Source organism: Panthera pardus, unplaced genomic scaffold, assembly GCF_024362965.1.
Source record: "Panthera pardus isolate Hobbes unplaced genomic scaffold, ASM2436296v1 HiC_scaffold_21, whole genome shotgun sequence".
NCBI classification, from domain to species: domain Eukaryota; kingdom Metazoa; phylum Chordata; class Mammalia; order Carnivora; family Felidae; genus Panthera; species Panthera pardus.
The window spans coordinates 63,579,682-63,597,642 of NW_026526777.1; the positions used below are offsets into that span (position 1 = coordinate 63,579,682).

General features: G+C 36.4%; 1 protein-coding gene across 10 annotated transcripts in view; it reads right to left on the reverse strand.

Moving 5' to 3' along the window:
* The window catches only part of CEP170 (centrosomal protein 170), a 126,071-nt gene that overhangs the window by 44,847 nt on the left and 63,263 nt on the right, over positions 1–17,961 (reverse strand). For 7 of the 10 annotated variants that reach the window (XM_053909386.1, XM_053909384.1, XM_053909380.1 and 4 more), the window contains exons 5-10: positions 15,316–15,371; positions 15,057–15,219; positions 13,558–13,692; positions 7,311–7,787; positions 2,663–2,826; positions 2,183–2,476 (exon numbers count right to left, since the gene is read on the reverse strand). In XM_053909386.1, the coding sequence (XP_053765361.1) occupies positions 2,183–2,476; positions 2,663–2,826; positions 7,311–7,787; positions 13,558–13,692; positions 15,057–15,219; positions 15,316–15,371 (1,289 nt within the window). The remainder of the gene's footprint in view (positions 1–2,182; positions 2,477–2,662; positions 2,827–7,310; positions 7,788–13,557; positions 13,693–15,056; positions 15,220–15,315; positions 15,372–17,961) is intronic. The other 3 variants (XM_053909390.1, XM_053909388.1, XM_053909389.1) reach the window with 1 other exon arrangement.

The following is a 17,961-nucleotide window of genomic DNA, read 5'->3' on the forward strand; positions in this document are numbered from 1 at the left end:
ACCTAATTTGGCCTCTGGCTCTAACCACAACGAGTAGACTCACAGCTCTTTTTCTCTGTATTCACAAGACAACCAGTGACTGTTTCCTATAGTTATGGGCAGCTTTGTTTTCTGGTTTATGCAAACTAGGAATGACCATTCACATAGAACCATTACTCCCTTAAAGGAATGCCGCTTTAAAATCTTGGTTTTCTCTTCTATCCACAGTGTTACCATATAATTTGCCACTGAAGAAAAAATGCTCATGATAATTACACACGGCAGGTATGCAGCAGGTTTTGTGGTCACCCTTTCCATCCAGCCGTTTCCTAAGGGTCATGTGTACCAGGGGCATGTGCACTTGTTTTTTGGCTTTCTGCTATCCTGGACAGGCTGCTCCCTTGCACTTCCCCTTGGGCTTCAGATTTGACTCTTTCAGGCTGAAAACACTTTCCAGCATTTATCCATACCTTGTGTAGAGATCCGTATGTGGAGACCCTTGGTAAGGGTAATAACATAGCTAACATTTTTAGATGTCTTATTACAAGACAGGCATTGTGTATTATTTGAATTATATATTTGAATTCTTTTTATAAAACCTGGTGAACTTTCTTCCATTTTAGAAAAAAAGAACGGTTCAAAGAGGTTACTTTACTCAAGGGCACATATCTGGTACGTGCAGAGTTTAACTCAATCGCAGATCTGTCTGCCTGCAGATGCTCATGTTCTTCAATACTACAATATAATCCCTCACCGTGAAATAACCTAGTAGAGAAAACATTGACCACTATGATCATAATATCCATAAACCAAACAAAGGCATAATACGATCAAAATCATTATTAATCTGAATTCTAAAACTTATCATTCTCCTTTTCAAACCTATTCCTTTATTTTGCATGTGACAGTATTTTAGATAGCGATATCCTTGTTCTCAATGACCAGACAGAATGTTCTTAGACTTCTTTTAATATAACTGGAAAACTCACTTTATTCATCTGCTTCTTACTTGCTTTATTTCTCTTAGACTAATGGGTCTCTGAAAGTTTGGTGTCATACATCCAACAGTAAACAATTTTGAGCATGTGTTCCTCAATAAATTATATACATGTCTATCCGTGTAGTAACAGATTGCATACACCACAGAACACACTCCAACGTGTAAACAAAGACTAAAAAAATAAAAGTAAAAGTCTTAATAATTTTCCTACCTCCCAAAGGTGGACCTCTTCGACTCCCTGAAAGCCCGCTCCGTGAACCCCTCACCTGAACTAGTGCCTCTCAAAAGTTAAGGTGCATACGAATTATCACCCGCAGATCTTGCTTTTAAAGCAGATTCTGATTCGGCCTGTTTAGATCAGGGCTAAGAGTCTCTGGGATTTCTAGTAGGCTCTTAAGTGACGCTAATGCTGCTCACACTGAGTAACAAGAACTTAAACAAGAGGTTAACATGTAACCAAACTTAAGCTGTGATTTTCTACGGTAAAACAAACAGCTGATCCTAAATTCAACTTTCCATAACTACAGGCAAAATTGTTAAAAACTGCTTTTAAAACCAAACAAAACAATCATTAGACACATTAACTAATAACATCAAAGAACACGTCTAAAATGTAAATAATCATCATGGCTGGGCATACACTTAAGTGGCTGAATTCAGAGTATCACAGTGAAACAGATTTTGTTTCCATACACTTCTTTTCTATCTCCAAAGGCAGCAGTGAACAGAAATTAAGAAGAGAAAATAAGGACAAAGAACAAAATGGACTAAAACATACACACTTTCACCTATTTCTGACATGAAACCAGTAGGCAAGATTCACGGGTGAATATCATCGGGTGATGTTTATGTTTATATTAACAGGGGCAGAGCAGCCTGGCTTTTTATGTAAACACAGAGTGAGAATGGTCACACAAAGTACACGGTTTTAAAACTCTATCTTATATTTACACAACTTTAAAAGGTCCAAACAGCTTATAGACATAAAGGACTTTACATGTGGAAGTCAGGCAAGTTCAGAAGATCAGCAGAATAAAATCAGAAAGCAGTTTGGTTTTATTGTTAGTTTTGCAGTTCCCTCACAAAATCCTAAAGTTCCCATGCCGCTGACTGCATGAGAACATTTCATGCTGACCCTCCAATAATTTCCAACAGTCAAATACACAAGAAAACTACCACCATCCCCGAATTTCAATTATTTACCTTGTCAATCATTTTTCTTGCTTCCACTTCCTCACTGTTGGGATTCTCTAACTCAATGGTATAAGTACCCTTGTCACTTTGGTCATCATCATTATCCTTTTCAGAAGTGGCAGAAGTAGGTTGATTTTTTAACATTTTATCCATCTCCTGGCTTGGTCTGTGCCCAAGACTCCCTGAACTTCTCAATAATGCAGTTTGTAGGAAGGGAATGGACACCGATGGCTCCTCTGATTTCTGTTTTAACAATTTCCCATGTGGAACACCATGCCCCCCTCTGTGATGCGTAGAGCTAGTCTGGAAAGACAAAGAAACCACTTTGGCATCTGCTGTTGGAGATTTTGCTTTTTCAAGTTTTGTATGTGGTGTCGAGTAAGTAGTTTCCTGACACAAGATTCCCGCACTCTGAGTAAAAGAGTAGGACCGTCTTTTTCTGGGATTGTCTTCGTCAAAGAATGCAATCATAAAAGCAGTTTGACTTACAACAGCTTGGTCTTGATGCTTCTCAGTGGCCTGGGCCTTCTGCAGCTTTTTCTGTTCGGAGTGGTGCCGCCTTAAGTGTTCCTCGAGAGCAGCACGCTTGCTACAGCGCCTGTGGGCCCCAGCATTTTCTGAATCGCTCTGTGTACCGTCATCATGTTTATTTCCTGGACACAAAACAGAAGCCACATAATAGGGAAGGAAAAAGTCCCATGTAGAAAATTAGACGCGTATACAAAAGTGTTACTTGCTTTTGGCCCCCTCCCCCTCTTCAACCCCAGTCATATGTTCGTTTCAGTAACAGGCTCGGCAAACTTCCCTCAACTGCAACGCTCACATTCAAATTTTCTCAACCAACAATGAGGTCCTTTATAAATAAATGAATAGGACTGCTTTTCTTTCTCTAACTTTTTAACTTTCTAATGATTCATTAATGCCTTAACAGATAAGCAATGCTATATCATCTGCGGTAGTCTGTATTTATAACATTAATAAACGTTAATCCGGCCTCCAAACCTTATACCTTCTTTAGCAATCAAAAATTGGCTTCTAGCCTGAGAGGAAAAGAGAAAAGAGAGTGATCCTCCTGAGATGCTTATTACTACACAGTAAAATAGAACACAAATGCCATAAAATGTGGTGAATTTTGACAATGTTTAATACTTCTAAAACTACAGCATACTTTTATAAAAAGTATACAAAATTTTAATACGAAGATGCAAATTTGTAGTTTCCACCAATTACTATACACTTCTCTACAAGTGTCTTTCTAGCTATGAGAAGTTTTGCAAATTTACATTTGTGCTCTAAACTCTGGTGGCTTCAAAGAGTTAAATAAAGCATGCTAAAGGCCTATCACAGAATAGCATCGTCTATGAAATCCTATATAAATCTAACCACCTTCTGGGCAAATGGCAGGGTGCTAAATATAACCAGCTAAAAATCTGTCTTCTCTATAAAGCATATAGAGTCAAGTTAGAATATGTTTGAATTTTGAAACATTAGGTTCCTAACAGCTTTTCTGTTACCCTTCATAGTTCTACTAGGGATTAAATGTGAAACATTAGAGAAATTAGTTTTCAATGATTTAGAATTTTAAGTATTTAAATAAGTACATTAGAAGAAATTATCAAATGATACTTATATTATTACAGCATAAATTTTTTTGAAGGTCAAGAATTTTTCTAGGCTTCCTAAATTATTCAATTTTAGACTGAATGAATTACAAACGAGGGCTTAAATGATGGCTTCATTGGAAGAAAAGTGCTTCCAGTCCCAAGCCTGAGTTAAAACCTTTCCTGGGCTACAAATTCTAAATCTGAAGACCTGCTGAATAATGTAGTAACAAACAAGACAATGATCAGAACTGGACGATGCATTGGCTGGGAGGGGCAAAGGGCACACATCCAAAAGAGAAAGGGGAATTTTAATACTCATGGGGTTCTTTTTTGTTTTTTGTTTTAAATGTACTTAGAGGTTACCAACTGGTGCTAATGATTTAACAGAAGACTAGTTGTAAAAATGTACATAAAAGGTGTGAGAAGACTCAGAAGATAGAAAGAATCCACAGAAAAGGGTAATGTTTTGAAAAAGTCACAGGCAAGGGAAGCCAAGGGAGAGAATTAAACCAACAAGAAGGGAGGCACTTCCCAGCAAAACAAAACTGACGAATGTCATAAACATCAGATACAACAACAAATCTGAAAATCTTTCTTCAAATTAGCAATTATTCAAAATGCAATCTGAAAAGAATAATAAAACCCCAAACAGGTGTTTAATTCATGGAATCCCCACCCTCAGGCAATTAAGCAAGGAATCAGGGATAGCAAATGGAACGCAAAACCAAACTAAACCAGTAATTTAAATATAAAACTCATTGAAAACATGCTATTTTACAATCTTTTTCATTGTTGCACTGGCTGAACTGAAAAGGAATCCAGTTTCCAAGAGCCAGTAATAACTAAACTCTAAATTTCTGTACCAATAAGACCAAATAGCCCACACAGTACACATATACAACATGAAAACACCATCTTTACAAGACTTCAGCTCTTGTACCAACGTGTAAAATTTGGCACTTAAGTGGTGTTGGGTCCTTTTGGTATTTTTTAAGTTACAGTTTAAAACTTTTTATGGAGTAGCCATTTTCTTTCATGGAGTATTGCTATTCCTTCTTGTATTTCTCAGTGTTACAAAAGGGGAGACCCCTGGCAAGAACTGCAATTTCTCTTTGTACTCAACAACAAAAATCACTGGGAAACTCTCCTCTCCGAGTTTCTGTGTTGTCTACCATCAACCACGCCTAAATATGTTGAAGTCTGTTCAGTATTTTGGGGGCAGGTTAGCTGTACCAGGTCAGACGTTGTGGTCAAAAGAAGCTGCAAGTCTCCTAAAGGGAAAAGTGTACGGGCTTTGTGAGCATGATTTTCTTCACTGTCCCAAAGCGCGTGCACTTTACTCTTGTAGGAGCAAAGGTTTTTGCTTTTATTTTACTTACTTTTAATTTTTGAGACTGATTCAAATAATTGCTGGAAGTCTAATTAATGTAAAATTGTTACCTTTATTTAAAGTCTATGTATACACTTTCAACATCCTACCTAGATTGTGGAAATTCTTTGTCTAATGATGGCATATCTGACTTTGGGAAAAAGTCAAATGTCATTTATAAATATAACTGGAGCATTAAAATGGATCTATCTTGAACCAAAAATGAGTTATATTCACAAAGATATTTTTTTTGTAAAATGGTCTGAAAGCCAATCCAAAAGAAGAGTTCTGAGCGATGGCAATATACTAGAACATGTGTCTACCCATAAATCAACTTTGAGGGAAAACAGCAATTTGTATAATTTCTGGTAAAATTTTTAAATATCATTAATGCACAGATACAGTGTGATTATGGGCATTAATGCCTGTGTTTGGAATCAGGCTTACAGATGGGCCTTGTTCAAGAAGAGAATGAGTAAAAATGATGGCTTAAAAATAATAGCTAATACAGAAAATGCTTATGATGACTAAGAAAAACAGTTATAAAATAAAGGGATAAAGGTATTTTAAAATGGCAACTTTTAAAATAACCTTTTAGCTCACTTTTGGCACATTTATTAAAAGTAGTTGAGAAAGACCATGTCATTTCTAAATTGTCAAGGTTTATGCTACCTTTTATATTACACTTGGATATCAGTACTATTTATCGATTCTTACAAATGGTCAGCGTACAGATGGGTAGCTTTTATCTGTGAGCTTTCACCTATACGTACATATATAGTTCTCAGTTATGAATTTAATATTATCTGACAGAGGCAAAAGATAACAATCAATATGAAGAGTATAATGCAGGCAATTGCTTATGATTATAATTAGATTTAGTAATAGGCCCCAGCAAAGAATTAGGTAATCACACCACCTCACTATCCTGAAATGTCTTAGAAGCAAATCAGAACAGGTATTTCTTCAGTACGGGCATAAAGTACAGGTTAAGCCAGGGTTCGTCTTATCATTGATAGCAAAGTCATTCATTGTGTATTCAAATTACTGAGTACTTGCCACATAATTAAGTCCCAGGTGAAGTGTTAGGGATACAGTGACCTCAATTAGCATTTGTTAAAGCTCATTAACTCCTTGTATAGTAACAGAATGGTCATATTAGCATGCAGTCATTTCTCTTAATGATAGCTTATGAAATAAAATTAAGATAGAGTAATTAAGATAGAGCAAAACAACAGAAAAATTATTCAGCTGATACCCTGTTGTACAGGTATAGACATCTGACTAATTTTGGCCAAGTGTTACACTAATAAAGCATATACTGACTACTTCACAAATAAACACTCAATTGTGGTTTCATAAGTTTTAATATCAAAAACATTTTTAATTCAATTAATTCCCAGTATCTCTAAACCAAGAATTTTGTTCTCTAAACCAAGAATTTTGTTTCATGAATAACCACTGAGAAAAGTTTGAAACATTTTCTCAACAATGTGACTGTATTACTGGGGCACCTGGGTGGCTCAGTCAACAAGTGTCTGACTCTTGATTTCAGCTCAGGTCATGATCTCACAGTTAGTGAGTTTGGGGCCCATGTTGGGCTCTGCACTGGCAGGGTGGAGCCTCCTTCGGATTGATTCTCTCTCTCTCTCTCACAAAATTAATAAACATTTAAAAAACCCCAATGTGACTATTATTACTAATGTAGAACTTCTCGCCCATTATCAAATGGCTTAAAATTTCTTTCAAAATCGAGACACTGACATTTCACTGCAAGTATCACAATAGAGAAGAACAGAATTGAACACATCTTTTCCTTAAGTCAAGAAAACGATGAGAAAGGTCTTCTAAGGGAATTCCACAGGTGAACTGAGTGAATCTTTTATTTCCATAGGAAAAGAAATATTTTTAATGGCATAAATATAAATTCACAAAACCAATCTGGTTTTGGCAAGAAAATGAAAGCAGACTATTTTCAATGAGTAAGGTGGATATGGGCAGTATGGCTTGCTTCTGAGCTTCAAAATCAAAACAGGAAGCTTTGAAAGAGCTGAAGTTTCCTACCATATAATTTTTTATCTAGCAGTAGTTTGGTAACTGTGAAGACTGAATTTTCTTTGTCACAAAACAGCAAGTTCTGAAATGATCAAGTAATTCACTTTACCTTTCAACCTTTTCAAGTACACTGGAACATCACTCTTAATACTTTTGGAATCCTCTTCTGTTCTTTCCCATAGCATCTGAGGAGGGTTGTTCTGTGCTAGCCAGTCAGCTACTTTATTTTCCGGTGCCATCATTCCTGTTTGAATCCCTGGTAGGTCTTGAGTTCCGGGAGAAGACTTCTTGGACTTGTGGCGCTGATCAGAAGCAAATTTTGTCACATGGTCTCTAATAGTTACCTTCCCTGGGGTACTGTCATCAAATTCAATGGTGAATGAAGCATGCCCTGCACCTGCTGTATGGGAACTTGGTGTGTCTTTTGTCGGGATTTCATGAATAGTGCTCTCTGCTATTTGTGATGGCTGCTGAAATTCTTTGGTAGGGATTTCAAAGTAACTCGGTTCCCTACAGAGAGGGAAAAGTACGTCTTCACTTGCAGCTGCAGATTGTTCCTCAACGTGCTTGGCATCTATGCTGCACCCTAATAAAAAAATAAGAGAAAATTCAAAATATTTGGGAGCTTCTAGCACAGAAGGAAATATAATCATGGCCATTTGTATTACGCCATGAGAATCAGAAGGCAGATCAGAGCCTGGATGAAAAACCGGCAAATGTCAGAGAGAAGAGATGTCGACTATAAACACGGCGTTCAGGTACCAACAGAAGATGCAAGAGAAGCCGCGACGGCAAGAGATGGATCCTTCATGGCTAGACCGTATTTTTTCCAAATTGGATCCAGAAATCATCCAAGTGCAAAAGAACTGAAATCAAATGTGGATGGAGATGCACGTTCAACACACATATCTTAGAGTGACAGAAAAAATAGGAATTTCCTTATCAAGTCAGGAGGATGAAATATGTATGAACAAAAAGTACAGCTTCTGCACAAAGTAGAAATAAACATGAGGTCACCATGTGAGCAATGTTCTAGAAGTAATTATTCCACTTACCATTCTTCACCATGACACTGAGAGGCATTACTTCTCGAATTACAAGAATAACATTGATGTGCGATCCTTGTGAGAAGATGGATACATTTTGTAAAGAATGAAAGAATAACTAAAGATAAAACATGGTTTGCTTGCAGCACTGCGATCCAAGCAGCAGTGTGAAAGAAATAGGTTAAAAATAGAAAATTTAGTTGCCAGCCAATAAGCCCAGAAGAAAATTCACGTATATGTCTATACATGTGTCAGAATATGCACAAGTGTCAAGAATTCTTGGAGGAAAGCTGAATTAAATCTCAGATCAAAACAACCAGAGTTGGCAGAAGAAGTGAGCAACGCTGGGGTGCTGTCACTATTGTTCTGCTGTCTCAGAAATGAATATAAAGGTATAAAAATGCATTTATACATAATATATGTAAATGAATAAGTAAACAAAATACATAAATGAAAATGATAATTGAAAAATTTTTGTAAACTGTGTTACCAGATACTACAAATGCAAAAAATAAATAGATAGAGAAATAAAAAAGATTAAGCTGCTCTATTTTTCAGGAAGCAAAACAACCATAGCCATTATTAAGATGATAAAGAGTTCAAATGAAAAACATTTTCCTAAAGCTCATAAAAGCACTCTGTTTTTAAACAGATTGATGGGAAAACCGTATGCAGGTAATTTACTAGGAGGAAAGGCAATACAGGGAGACTAGGCTGTTTCCAGTCATTCCCCAATTAAGTGAAGTAATATTTGGTCTCTTGAAGCATCGAATATTAGATCTTGATGGGATTCTTCAGGTCCTGTAATTGAATTCTTGGCAGTACTCTCCGAATATAAACAAACATCAAACTGTTTGCTTTCAGGTAACAAGAAGGGGACAGCAACACTGCTGTCATCCAGTGTGTGGAACAGGGTATAGAGAACATCAAGCTCCAGTCCCCCCGCCTCCCAAAACAAAACACTACACAGAAGGTAAACAGAGTATCTAACAAAAACAACTTTCAATGTAAAAATTATTCTTATCAAAGTATACTTAATTTTTCTTATAACTGAAAATGAAAAATGTACATCAGAAAATACATCAAAGCAAAAATTTTACATGCTATTTGGAAGAAGAGATTATACAAGACTAAATAACCTAAGTCATGTTTTAAAAATTTCTTTCAGAGTTAATTCATCTTTATCTTAATAAAAAAATGTTCACTTGGATTCTGTTTACTCTGAAGGCCTGTCATTTAAAATTTCCATGACAGTAAAATTAGGCGCTTCCCATGTATTAATGAATTCACTAATAAATGCTATTTGTAGTTTTTCATACATGGACTTACTTCCTGTTCATTACGGTGTACTGTACTTGGTCAATTCCATATAGGACAACTGGCTTATAAACCTATCCTCTCTTACCTATGTATCTATCTATCTATCTATACACATGTATACAATCACTCAGTCATTTATTACCTGCTTTGCTCATCTTTCTAGCAACAGGATAATACTGGCTGGGAATAAGGGGTGGTACTTTCTTGCTACCACCACCAGATACCCAAATAAAATGATGCGGCTGAAGTGCAAGCCCAAACCGTGAAAAGCTGCTCCGGGGGTACAACACTTACTATCTATTTGTCATTCATGATTTAAAGGAATATTTTCCTAATTTTCCTTCCTTGTGAAGGAAAAGTTCACAGTTAATATTGAGATACTTTCAACATGTTTTCACATTATAACACATAAAAACAGCCTAGATCAACTGCACACCACTGCTTTAAAGGTTATCACCCCTTAGTCCTACATCCAAGTCACCTTTACTTCAAGGACTGGAAACCTGAGACTTACACAACTTATCCAGAAATCAGTTATCTTGCAACATCAGGTAGCACAGTAGAGGGGAAAGGCAGCATGTTATGATCTGATGAATCCTGTGTCTGTCAGTCTTTAATTCTCATTTTTCTCATCGGAAATAATGGTATCTAAGCATGAGATCACCGTCATGATCCAGTGAGGTTCAGTATTAAGTGACATAATGTACATTACCCAGAACAAAGCCTGGCACAAAGTAGGCACACAAATAAATGTTTCTCTCTTTTCCCCAACTCTCCAACATAGCTAAGAATTAGGGAAACAAGAAAAACTAACTCTAAAAAAACTCAAGAAGGATACAATAACACCTATACTCCCATATTCATGACCTTTACTAACAGAAAAGTCACTCACTCGAGAGTCTTTTTACTATCTGCACAGACACATGTAGCAAACCTGAAGTGAGGATTAAGGTAAGATACACTGCACCAAGAAGTAAGGGTCAGACAGATGGCAGGAGTAAGACAAAAAACAAGAGCTTGGGACCCAGCTCAGAACCACAACAGTCCAGAACCATTCTGTGCAGAGGGCCAACAGTCCCACACCCTGTAATGTCTCCCAAGGCTGTCATGTGATGTATCACACTGCAGTAAGTGACATCCATCATGATGACTTTGGGTCATAAACCAGAAACTTATATTATATTCAGGCTTCTCCACTTGAGAAGACAGTGATATGGGTAATTCATTAATAGAAATATAGAAAATGGTCAAACTTTTACAAAAATTGTCAGTTGTAAAAGTTCAGTCATTTGGAAAATTCATTACGTGAAGGAATTCATCTCTCTGGAGATGATAAAAACAGATCAAGTGTGGACCTACTATACTTGGGAAATGTAGGCCTACTAGAAAAATTATTGGGAAAATTAATACAGAAGAATAAAACAGCTCTATCTCAGAACGCTGATGGAACAGATTCTGGAAATCTGTGAATTTAACATTCATTTACCTTCAAACTCAGTTCTGTTTATACCAAATTAAGTAAATTAATATATTAAATATACTAATATTTTGAGTATACTAATATTCTGTCATAATCTCAACTGCTAGGTATTTAAAACTATTTAATAACTGATTATGCTAGAATTGCTTATCTAAATCAGAAGAGAAAATGGGGACAATACACCTCCAGAAAAGCCATTCCCTTCATTCTTCTGTACGAAATTAAGAAATATTCAATTCCAGATGCTAAAGGCAATGATGAAAGCACATTCACTCAGCCTACAACATACATCCAGCCTGGCATATTCAAGGACTGCAAATAAAGACTAGGAAACAGCAAAAGGAGTCACAACTTGAAAGTTTCCAAATTTAGTGTGATTAGATGAAAATCAACGTAAAAGAGCCAGAGCTTTATTCCTCACAGCTGCACGCACCTTCTTTTCAAACACACCTTTGCAACACTAGAAGACCTTTAGATGTAACCTACGTAAATGTTTACAGCAAGTTAGCAGGCCCTGGGCGCACCTATAGCTAAAGTGAGGGCAGTTCTCCTTTTTAATTGGACTAAAAATACTCGGACAATTTCTGGAGAATTTGATTGCTCCAGTATATACATTTGCTTCCAGGGTTAGGTCTGTAGGAGATTATGGATACATGTGGACCCACTGAGAGGGACATAACAAATTACTAGGTCGCAGATACTCTATTAGCTTTTCTGAAATGTTCCCCCCTCCTAACAATTACTAAGATTTTGCATTCTAATAATGGGTAACCAAGAAGCAAGTCACTTTTTGTATTTACAAGTTGCATGCTTAAAGCATAAATGAATCACTTATTTTCATAACTGGAAACATTTAATAACACTTTCAAAATGATCAAATTAAATAAGTACCCATCTTCAAACTGATTCTACAATCTCGACTAGTATCATAAGTTATTTCAGGTCAGTAAACTGTTCCCCTCATCCTATATTGTAAAAACTGCCAATGATAAATCTGAAACAATAACATCCTTGCACTAACATAAGAAAGCAGATAAGATTCTCTCACAAGACACTTAATAGGCTAAATCTGGCTGGGTTCTTCAAGCAATTTAACACAAACATAAATCACTTAATTCCTTCTTACTCAAAAATAATCCCAAGATTATGAGACAGCTTTTGTCATCTGGCAAAAATGACACTCAATGAGACATGCCACATAAGCTGATAATCATTTAAGAATTTAGTTTCATTCACACAGATGGCCATGAGGGGAGACACCCCCCTATGCGGCCCTATACGCTCACTGTGGACTGGAGGGCTGAGAAAGGGAGAAAAACCAGTTGCTGATGACACTGTAGAGATGCCTTAGCCAACCCTGAAGAGGTACAGTTATTTAAGCCAGGAAATTTCTTTCCTGTTCAGTCTCAGGTAGCATTTGTTATTTGCATCTGATGTAATGCTGAATGACACTCAGTATGAATACTAAGTATTTCTAAGCTTGGACATGAAGAAAACTGCTGGTGGAGAGAAACAAGGAAGCTATGATGGGAATTTATTTGCAAAGTTGACAACTTCAGTTTGGGGCACTTGCAAAATCAAGTTGATAAAGCCAGCTTTCTTAGACCTGTCCAAGGTCAAATTAGCACATATTTAAAGAACAGTGTTCTTAATAAATTTATTTATTTATTTATTTATTTATTATCTTGTACAATTAGGGTCGAAGGTAGAAAATTGAGAAGAGTTGTGCTGGGATCTATCTTTGACTCAGTCAGACTTAGTTTTCCAGACTGCTCCCTGGTACCTGTGTTCAATTCCTACAGTTCTGGATCCTTATCTGACATTATCGTAGAAACTGCCCGTTTCACCCTTTGGTGTTGATGTCTTTGCCAAGTCCTTACGTGACGAATGACACCTCCATTCATTTCCTGGAAATCTTGACCCTTGCTGGTTTAAGGGCACTTGGTTCATTACTAAATCCCTCCAGCAACACAAGAATATGTTCCTTGACTATTAATGTGACCCAGAACTAATTTTTCATTCTGGCTGAACTTGGCTAGTCTTGCTACCATATCCCAACAAACAAAGCAAACTGAGGTTTTAAATAAGTTTTAATTTTATATCACATTTCTGAACATAACAGAAACTGTTCATTTAAAAACATGATTATATACCTGTGAATCTAAGGAAACACACAATTCGTTTGTGCCCACTATTTTGGTCTAATTGAAACATTTTAAAAATTCTTTTTAAATACCTTAAATGCTCAGTTACATTATTAATCTATTTTCCAAGTTTTAATCTCATAAGTTGGAAAAACCTTTTAAATAAAATGATACTGGAATTAATACTTTATATGAGAATCATTCATAATAAACTTAAAATGACAACATCATTAAGACATTCATCAACATTTTTTATTAAATTAAGGAGTAGTAGATATCTTTTTTTCAGAGTTGCCAGATTTTTGTTTAATTACAAATTCTTCCCCAAATGTCCATTTAATGTCACAGTCTTGAGATTTTCCTTACCTGCTGTTCCAGTTTCATGACTTTTTTCTTCAGGTTTGCCATTTGACTTGAAAGCCCTTTGTTCATCCACCTCATCATCCCCCCACCATGATGGCTGCCCATATAATGGAGTACCACGGGGCATCGCAGAAATATCTGGAAAAGGTGAAAAAAAATCTGTCTGAAGTATATGAAACAGAAAAAAAAAATGGTTTTGCACAATGCTAGAATTGTCTGGCTAATTTATTAAATGAAAACAACATATAGTCTAGATAGTTGAAGAGTACTCTAAGTTGAAAAACTTAGTTTTTGTGTCAGACCTTATTCAATGTTGGACATGACTAAATAAATGAAATTTTGCACTGGCTGATATCTAAGTAATGCACACTGCTGTAACCTAATAGCTTTTTGCTAAGGTGTACTCAGTGTTTTGGTATACAGAAATGGCTCATTAAGTAAGTCGAGATAAAAAAGACAAAAGTAAGTTTTGGTATGAATGACCATGAAAAAGTTTTTTAAGCCTAGGGGGACTGTACAGTAACTAAATTTAACCTAGATGTTAACATGACTAGTAGATTTATATTTGAGCAAATTTGGTAATGCCTATTCTATTAATTTAAAAAAATTGTTTTTGTATGAATAGGATTATTTATGTAGAGCTGTTCCTGGAACATCATATATACAATAATAATTATGATGACATAATATCATTGGATATTTCCTTTTATTTTTTTAGATTTTTTATTGTTATTTTTAAATTTTTTTAACATTTATTTACTTTTGAGAGACAGAGAGAGACAGAACACGAGCAGGGGAGGGGCAGAGAGAGAGGGAGACACAAAATCCGAAGCAGGCTCCAAGCTCCGAGATGTCAGCACAGAGCCTGACACAGGGCGTGAACTCACGAACCGTGACATCATGACCTGAGCCAAAGCTGGACGCTCAACTAACTGAACCACCCAGGTGCCGCTGGATATTTCCTTTTAATTCACTTGTTATAATTCAAAAAAAGCAGACAAACATTAAATAAAAATATTGAAAACTATATTTCTCTCAAATATTTAAATATATTAAACACACCTACATATAACTGTCATATGTAATTATGTGTTATAAAATGCTTTCTTTTTTTTTTTTTTTTTTTAAATTTTTTTTTTTTCAACATTTATTTATTTTTGGGACAGAAAGAGACAGAGCATGAACGGGGGAGGGGCAGAGAGAGAGGGAGACACAGAATCGGAAACAGGCTCCAGGCTCTGAGCCATCAGCCCAGAGCCTGACGCAGGGCTCGAACTCACGGACTGCGAGATCGTGACCTGGCTGAAGTCGGACGCCCAACCGACTGCGCCACCCAGGCGCCCCTAAAATGCTTTCTAATGAAAGCGTTGGCTATATTAAAACCTACTCTAAAATTGTCATTATTACAAATTTATATGGACGTGGCCAACTTTTTTAGAACAAAGGATGCAATTTCTTCATAACCACGTATAAATATGGTATTTTCAAACAGGTTAACTTACCCATGGCTTTTTCCTCAGACTTCAGTGCTTCTGTGGCTTTATGCTGCACCTCTGCTGATGTATCTGCTCCCTTTGAATCCAGGCTTTTGGCACACGCAGATTTTGATAACTCTGATTCTGAAGATTTTTGGGACAGCTGAAGCTGAATGGTAAACTTCTCATGCTATAAAACATTTAAAAATGAAAGTGAAACATCCAGGAGTGAAATCGACCCTAGCAAATGGTGGATTTACAAAGGAAATAAGTAAAAAATGTTTACCTTTAGTGCTTCTTCAGGGACCCTCATTTCTCCTCGAACTACAGTGAAAAGATTTGTATGTAAACAAGGCTAAGGAAGAATATATTTCAAAATTGTGATAATCAAGCTTAAAATAATCAAAGATAATTTAGGAATTGTCCTATTTTCAATAGGTAATTACAACAGAAGTATCATATTCCCCTTAAGAGTTAAATGTTAAAATATGCTCATAACTGTGAGGACTTTACTTTTTAAATACCAGAGAAAAATCTTGGGGCACCTGGGTGGCTCAGTTGGTTAAGCATCTCACTTCAGCTCAGGTCATGATCTCATGGTGCGTGGGTTCGAGCCCCGCGTGGGGCTCTCTGCTGACAGCTTGGAGCCTGGAACCTGCTTTGGATTCTTTGTCTCCCTCTTTCTCTGCCCCTCCCCATTTGTGCCCTCCTTCTCTCTCTCTCTCTTTCAAAAATAAAGAAACATTAAAAAAAAATACATACTAGAGAAAAATCTTAAAATCTAGCAAATAATTCTAAACTTAATAACGGCCTTCAGGAAGTAAATAACTGGGTAATAAATCAGAGCACAAAGACATGTTCAGTTCTCACAAACAAACAATATGACTACAAAGAAGAAAAAGCACCTGGATCAAATTATATTAATACTTAATCACAAAAATGTAAAAGGAAGTATGTCATCAGTGATTATCCAACAGCAAATCCTGAAAGAATTCGATTACTCAGACTTCACAAGCATTGATAAAAATGAAGCTCACTCTGAAAGTGCAGAAGAAATTCTATAATTAGGGTCCTTACAACAACCACAATCACCCCTTTCCTCCAGACATTGCAATCAGGGTCGTATCACATTGACAAACAACTGATTCTATACAATTAGAACCAAATGCTAGAAATAATGGGTGCTTTCATTATTATGCCAAGAAGAACAATGCCTCTGTATATTAAAAAACATCTTTCACTAAACAGTAGAGGTCACATTTCCCACCATTACTTAACCCTGTACTGAAAGGACTTTTATAACCATGTACTAAATTCTATTATCCTTTACCAATTCATAGCACCCTATGACTTCAAGGCTAGAAAGCTGTAATTATCACAAATGACTGGGGTAAAAATAGTTCCCATGCATAAGGAGCAGTAAACTTGCAAATGAGTTTTTAACTTCTATTTCTGTTCATTAAAATGATAAAAATTCAGAATTTTTTGGAATTGTAAAGAGCTTTAGGGACTATCCTGTTTAATTCCTGTTTAATATCTCATCCTTCTCTTCTATACATAGGGAACTTGAGGAATGGAAGGGCAAAACCTAAGACGAGAATCTTGTCAGCTGAAACCCAGTCCAGGGTTCCTGTAGCTGTGAAATATTAGAATTTTCCTTTTTTGTTATATGCATATGCTGATACATATTTGCTGACATATATGAAAATAAGTATTTCATAATTAGTAATTTCATACTTAATGAAAAATAAAAGTCCAGTAACTTTGTTTTATACCCAAGAAATGCATGAACAGCTGGAGGAGATTCACAGCATTTGCATACTTCCAATGGAAAACACAGTGTCTCAAAAAAACAGAAAGCCATTTCCATTTTTTCAATGGGAAACACCAATGATTTTAGCCTGCTCTGGGGGTTTTCCGGTGCTCCATTCAAGTTTATTGCTGAGGGAGTTCCAGGCTGTCCCCTAAGGCTAGTGTGGGGTCTTATGTTTACACTGAAGACTCCTTGAAGATCTGGGAAAACTTGAGAGAGCCCACCCTTCTTGGGGTCAAACACTTCATCTTTCAAAAAGTTTCATGTGTGTGAAACCAAAGATTTCAAGGATCCTCTTGTTTGGGTCATGAGTTCACCTGAGAACACCGGTCTGGCTGGGAGATTCTGAGACTGCCCTAATTCCAGCTTAGCTACCTTCTTCCTAATGTAACTTCCTAAGTTATAAAAAGTTTAAAATCCTACTTATTAAAAATTGTATCTGTTAGGTTATTTCCCTGTTTCTTTACATCGGGCTGTGATTGCGATTTTACATCTTCCCTGTGCTCAGTTTATTCAAGAAATGTTTATTGGGGCACCAGGTGGCTCAGTAGGTTAAGTGCCTGACTTCAGCTCAGGTCATCATCTCCTGGTTCGTGGGTTTGAGCTCAGCATCTGGTGCCACAATTACAGCGTGGAGCCTGCTTGGGATTCTCTCTTTCTCTCTCTGCCCCTCCCCCACTTGTGCTCCCTTCAGGGAGCTGTCTCTAAATAAATAAACTTAAAAAAAAAAAATGTTTATCTACAAGTGGGGTCAAAGAAACTCATCTGCATACTAGTAATGCATTCAAAAACATCTTATCTAAATGTTATCTCTTATCTAGATAATCTTAGCTAGATAAAACATCTTATCTAAATGACAATTAAAGCTAACTAAAAGGAGGGCAACATTTTGAACAGTTTTAGTTACTCCTAGGGCCTTAAAACAACAGGTGTCAGTGTGAACTTGCATCTCAAAAATCATTTTAAAAATTAATTTAAGTTGCTTCACTCGGGAGATACCAAACACTTACAGAAGAAATCAAATATTATATATGAGTTTTTGTTGCTTGGTACAAGGTTTCCAGTGTTAAGGTTTCAAAAGATGCTGTATTTTCAAACTGTTTAATGGGCATTAATACA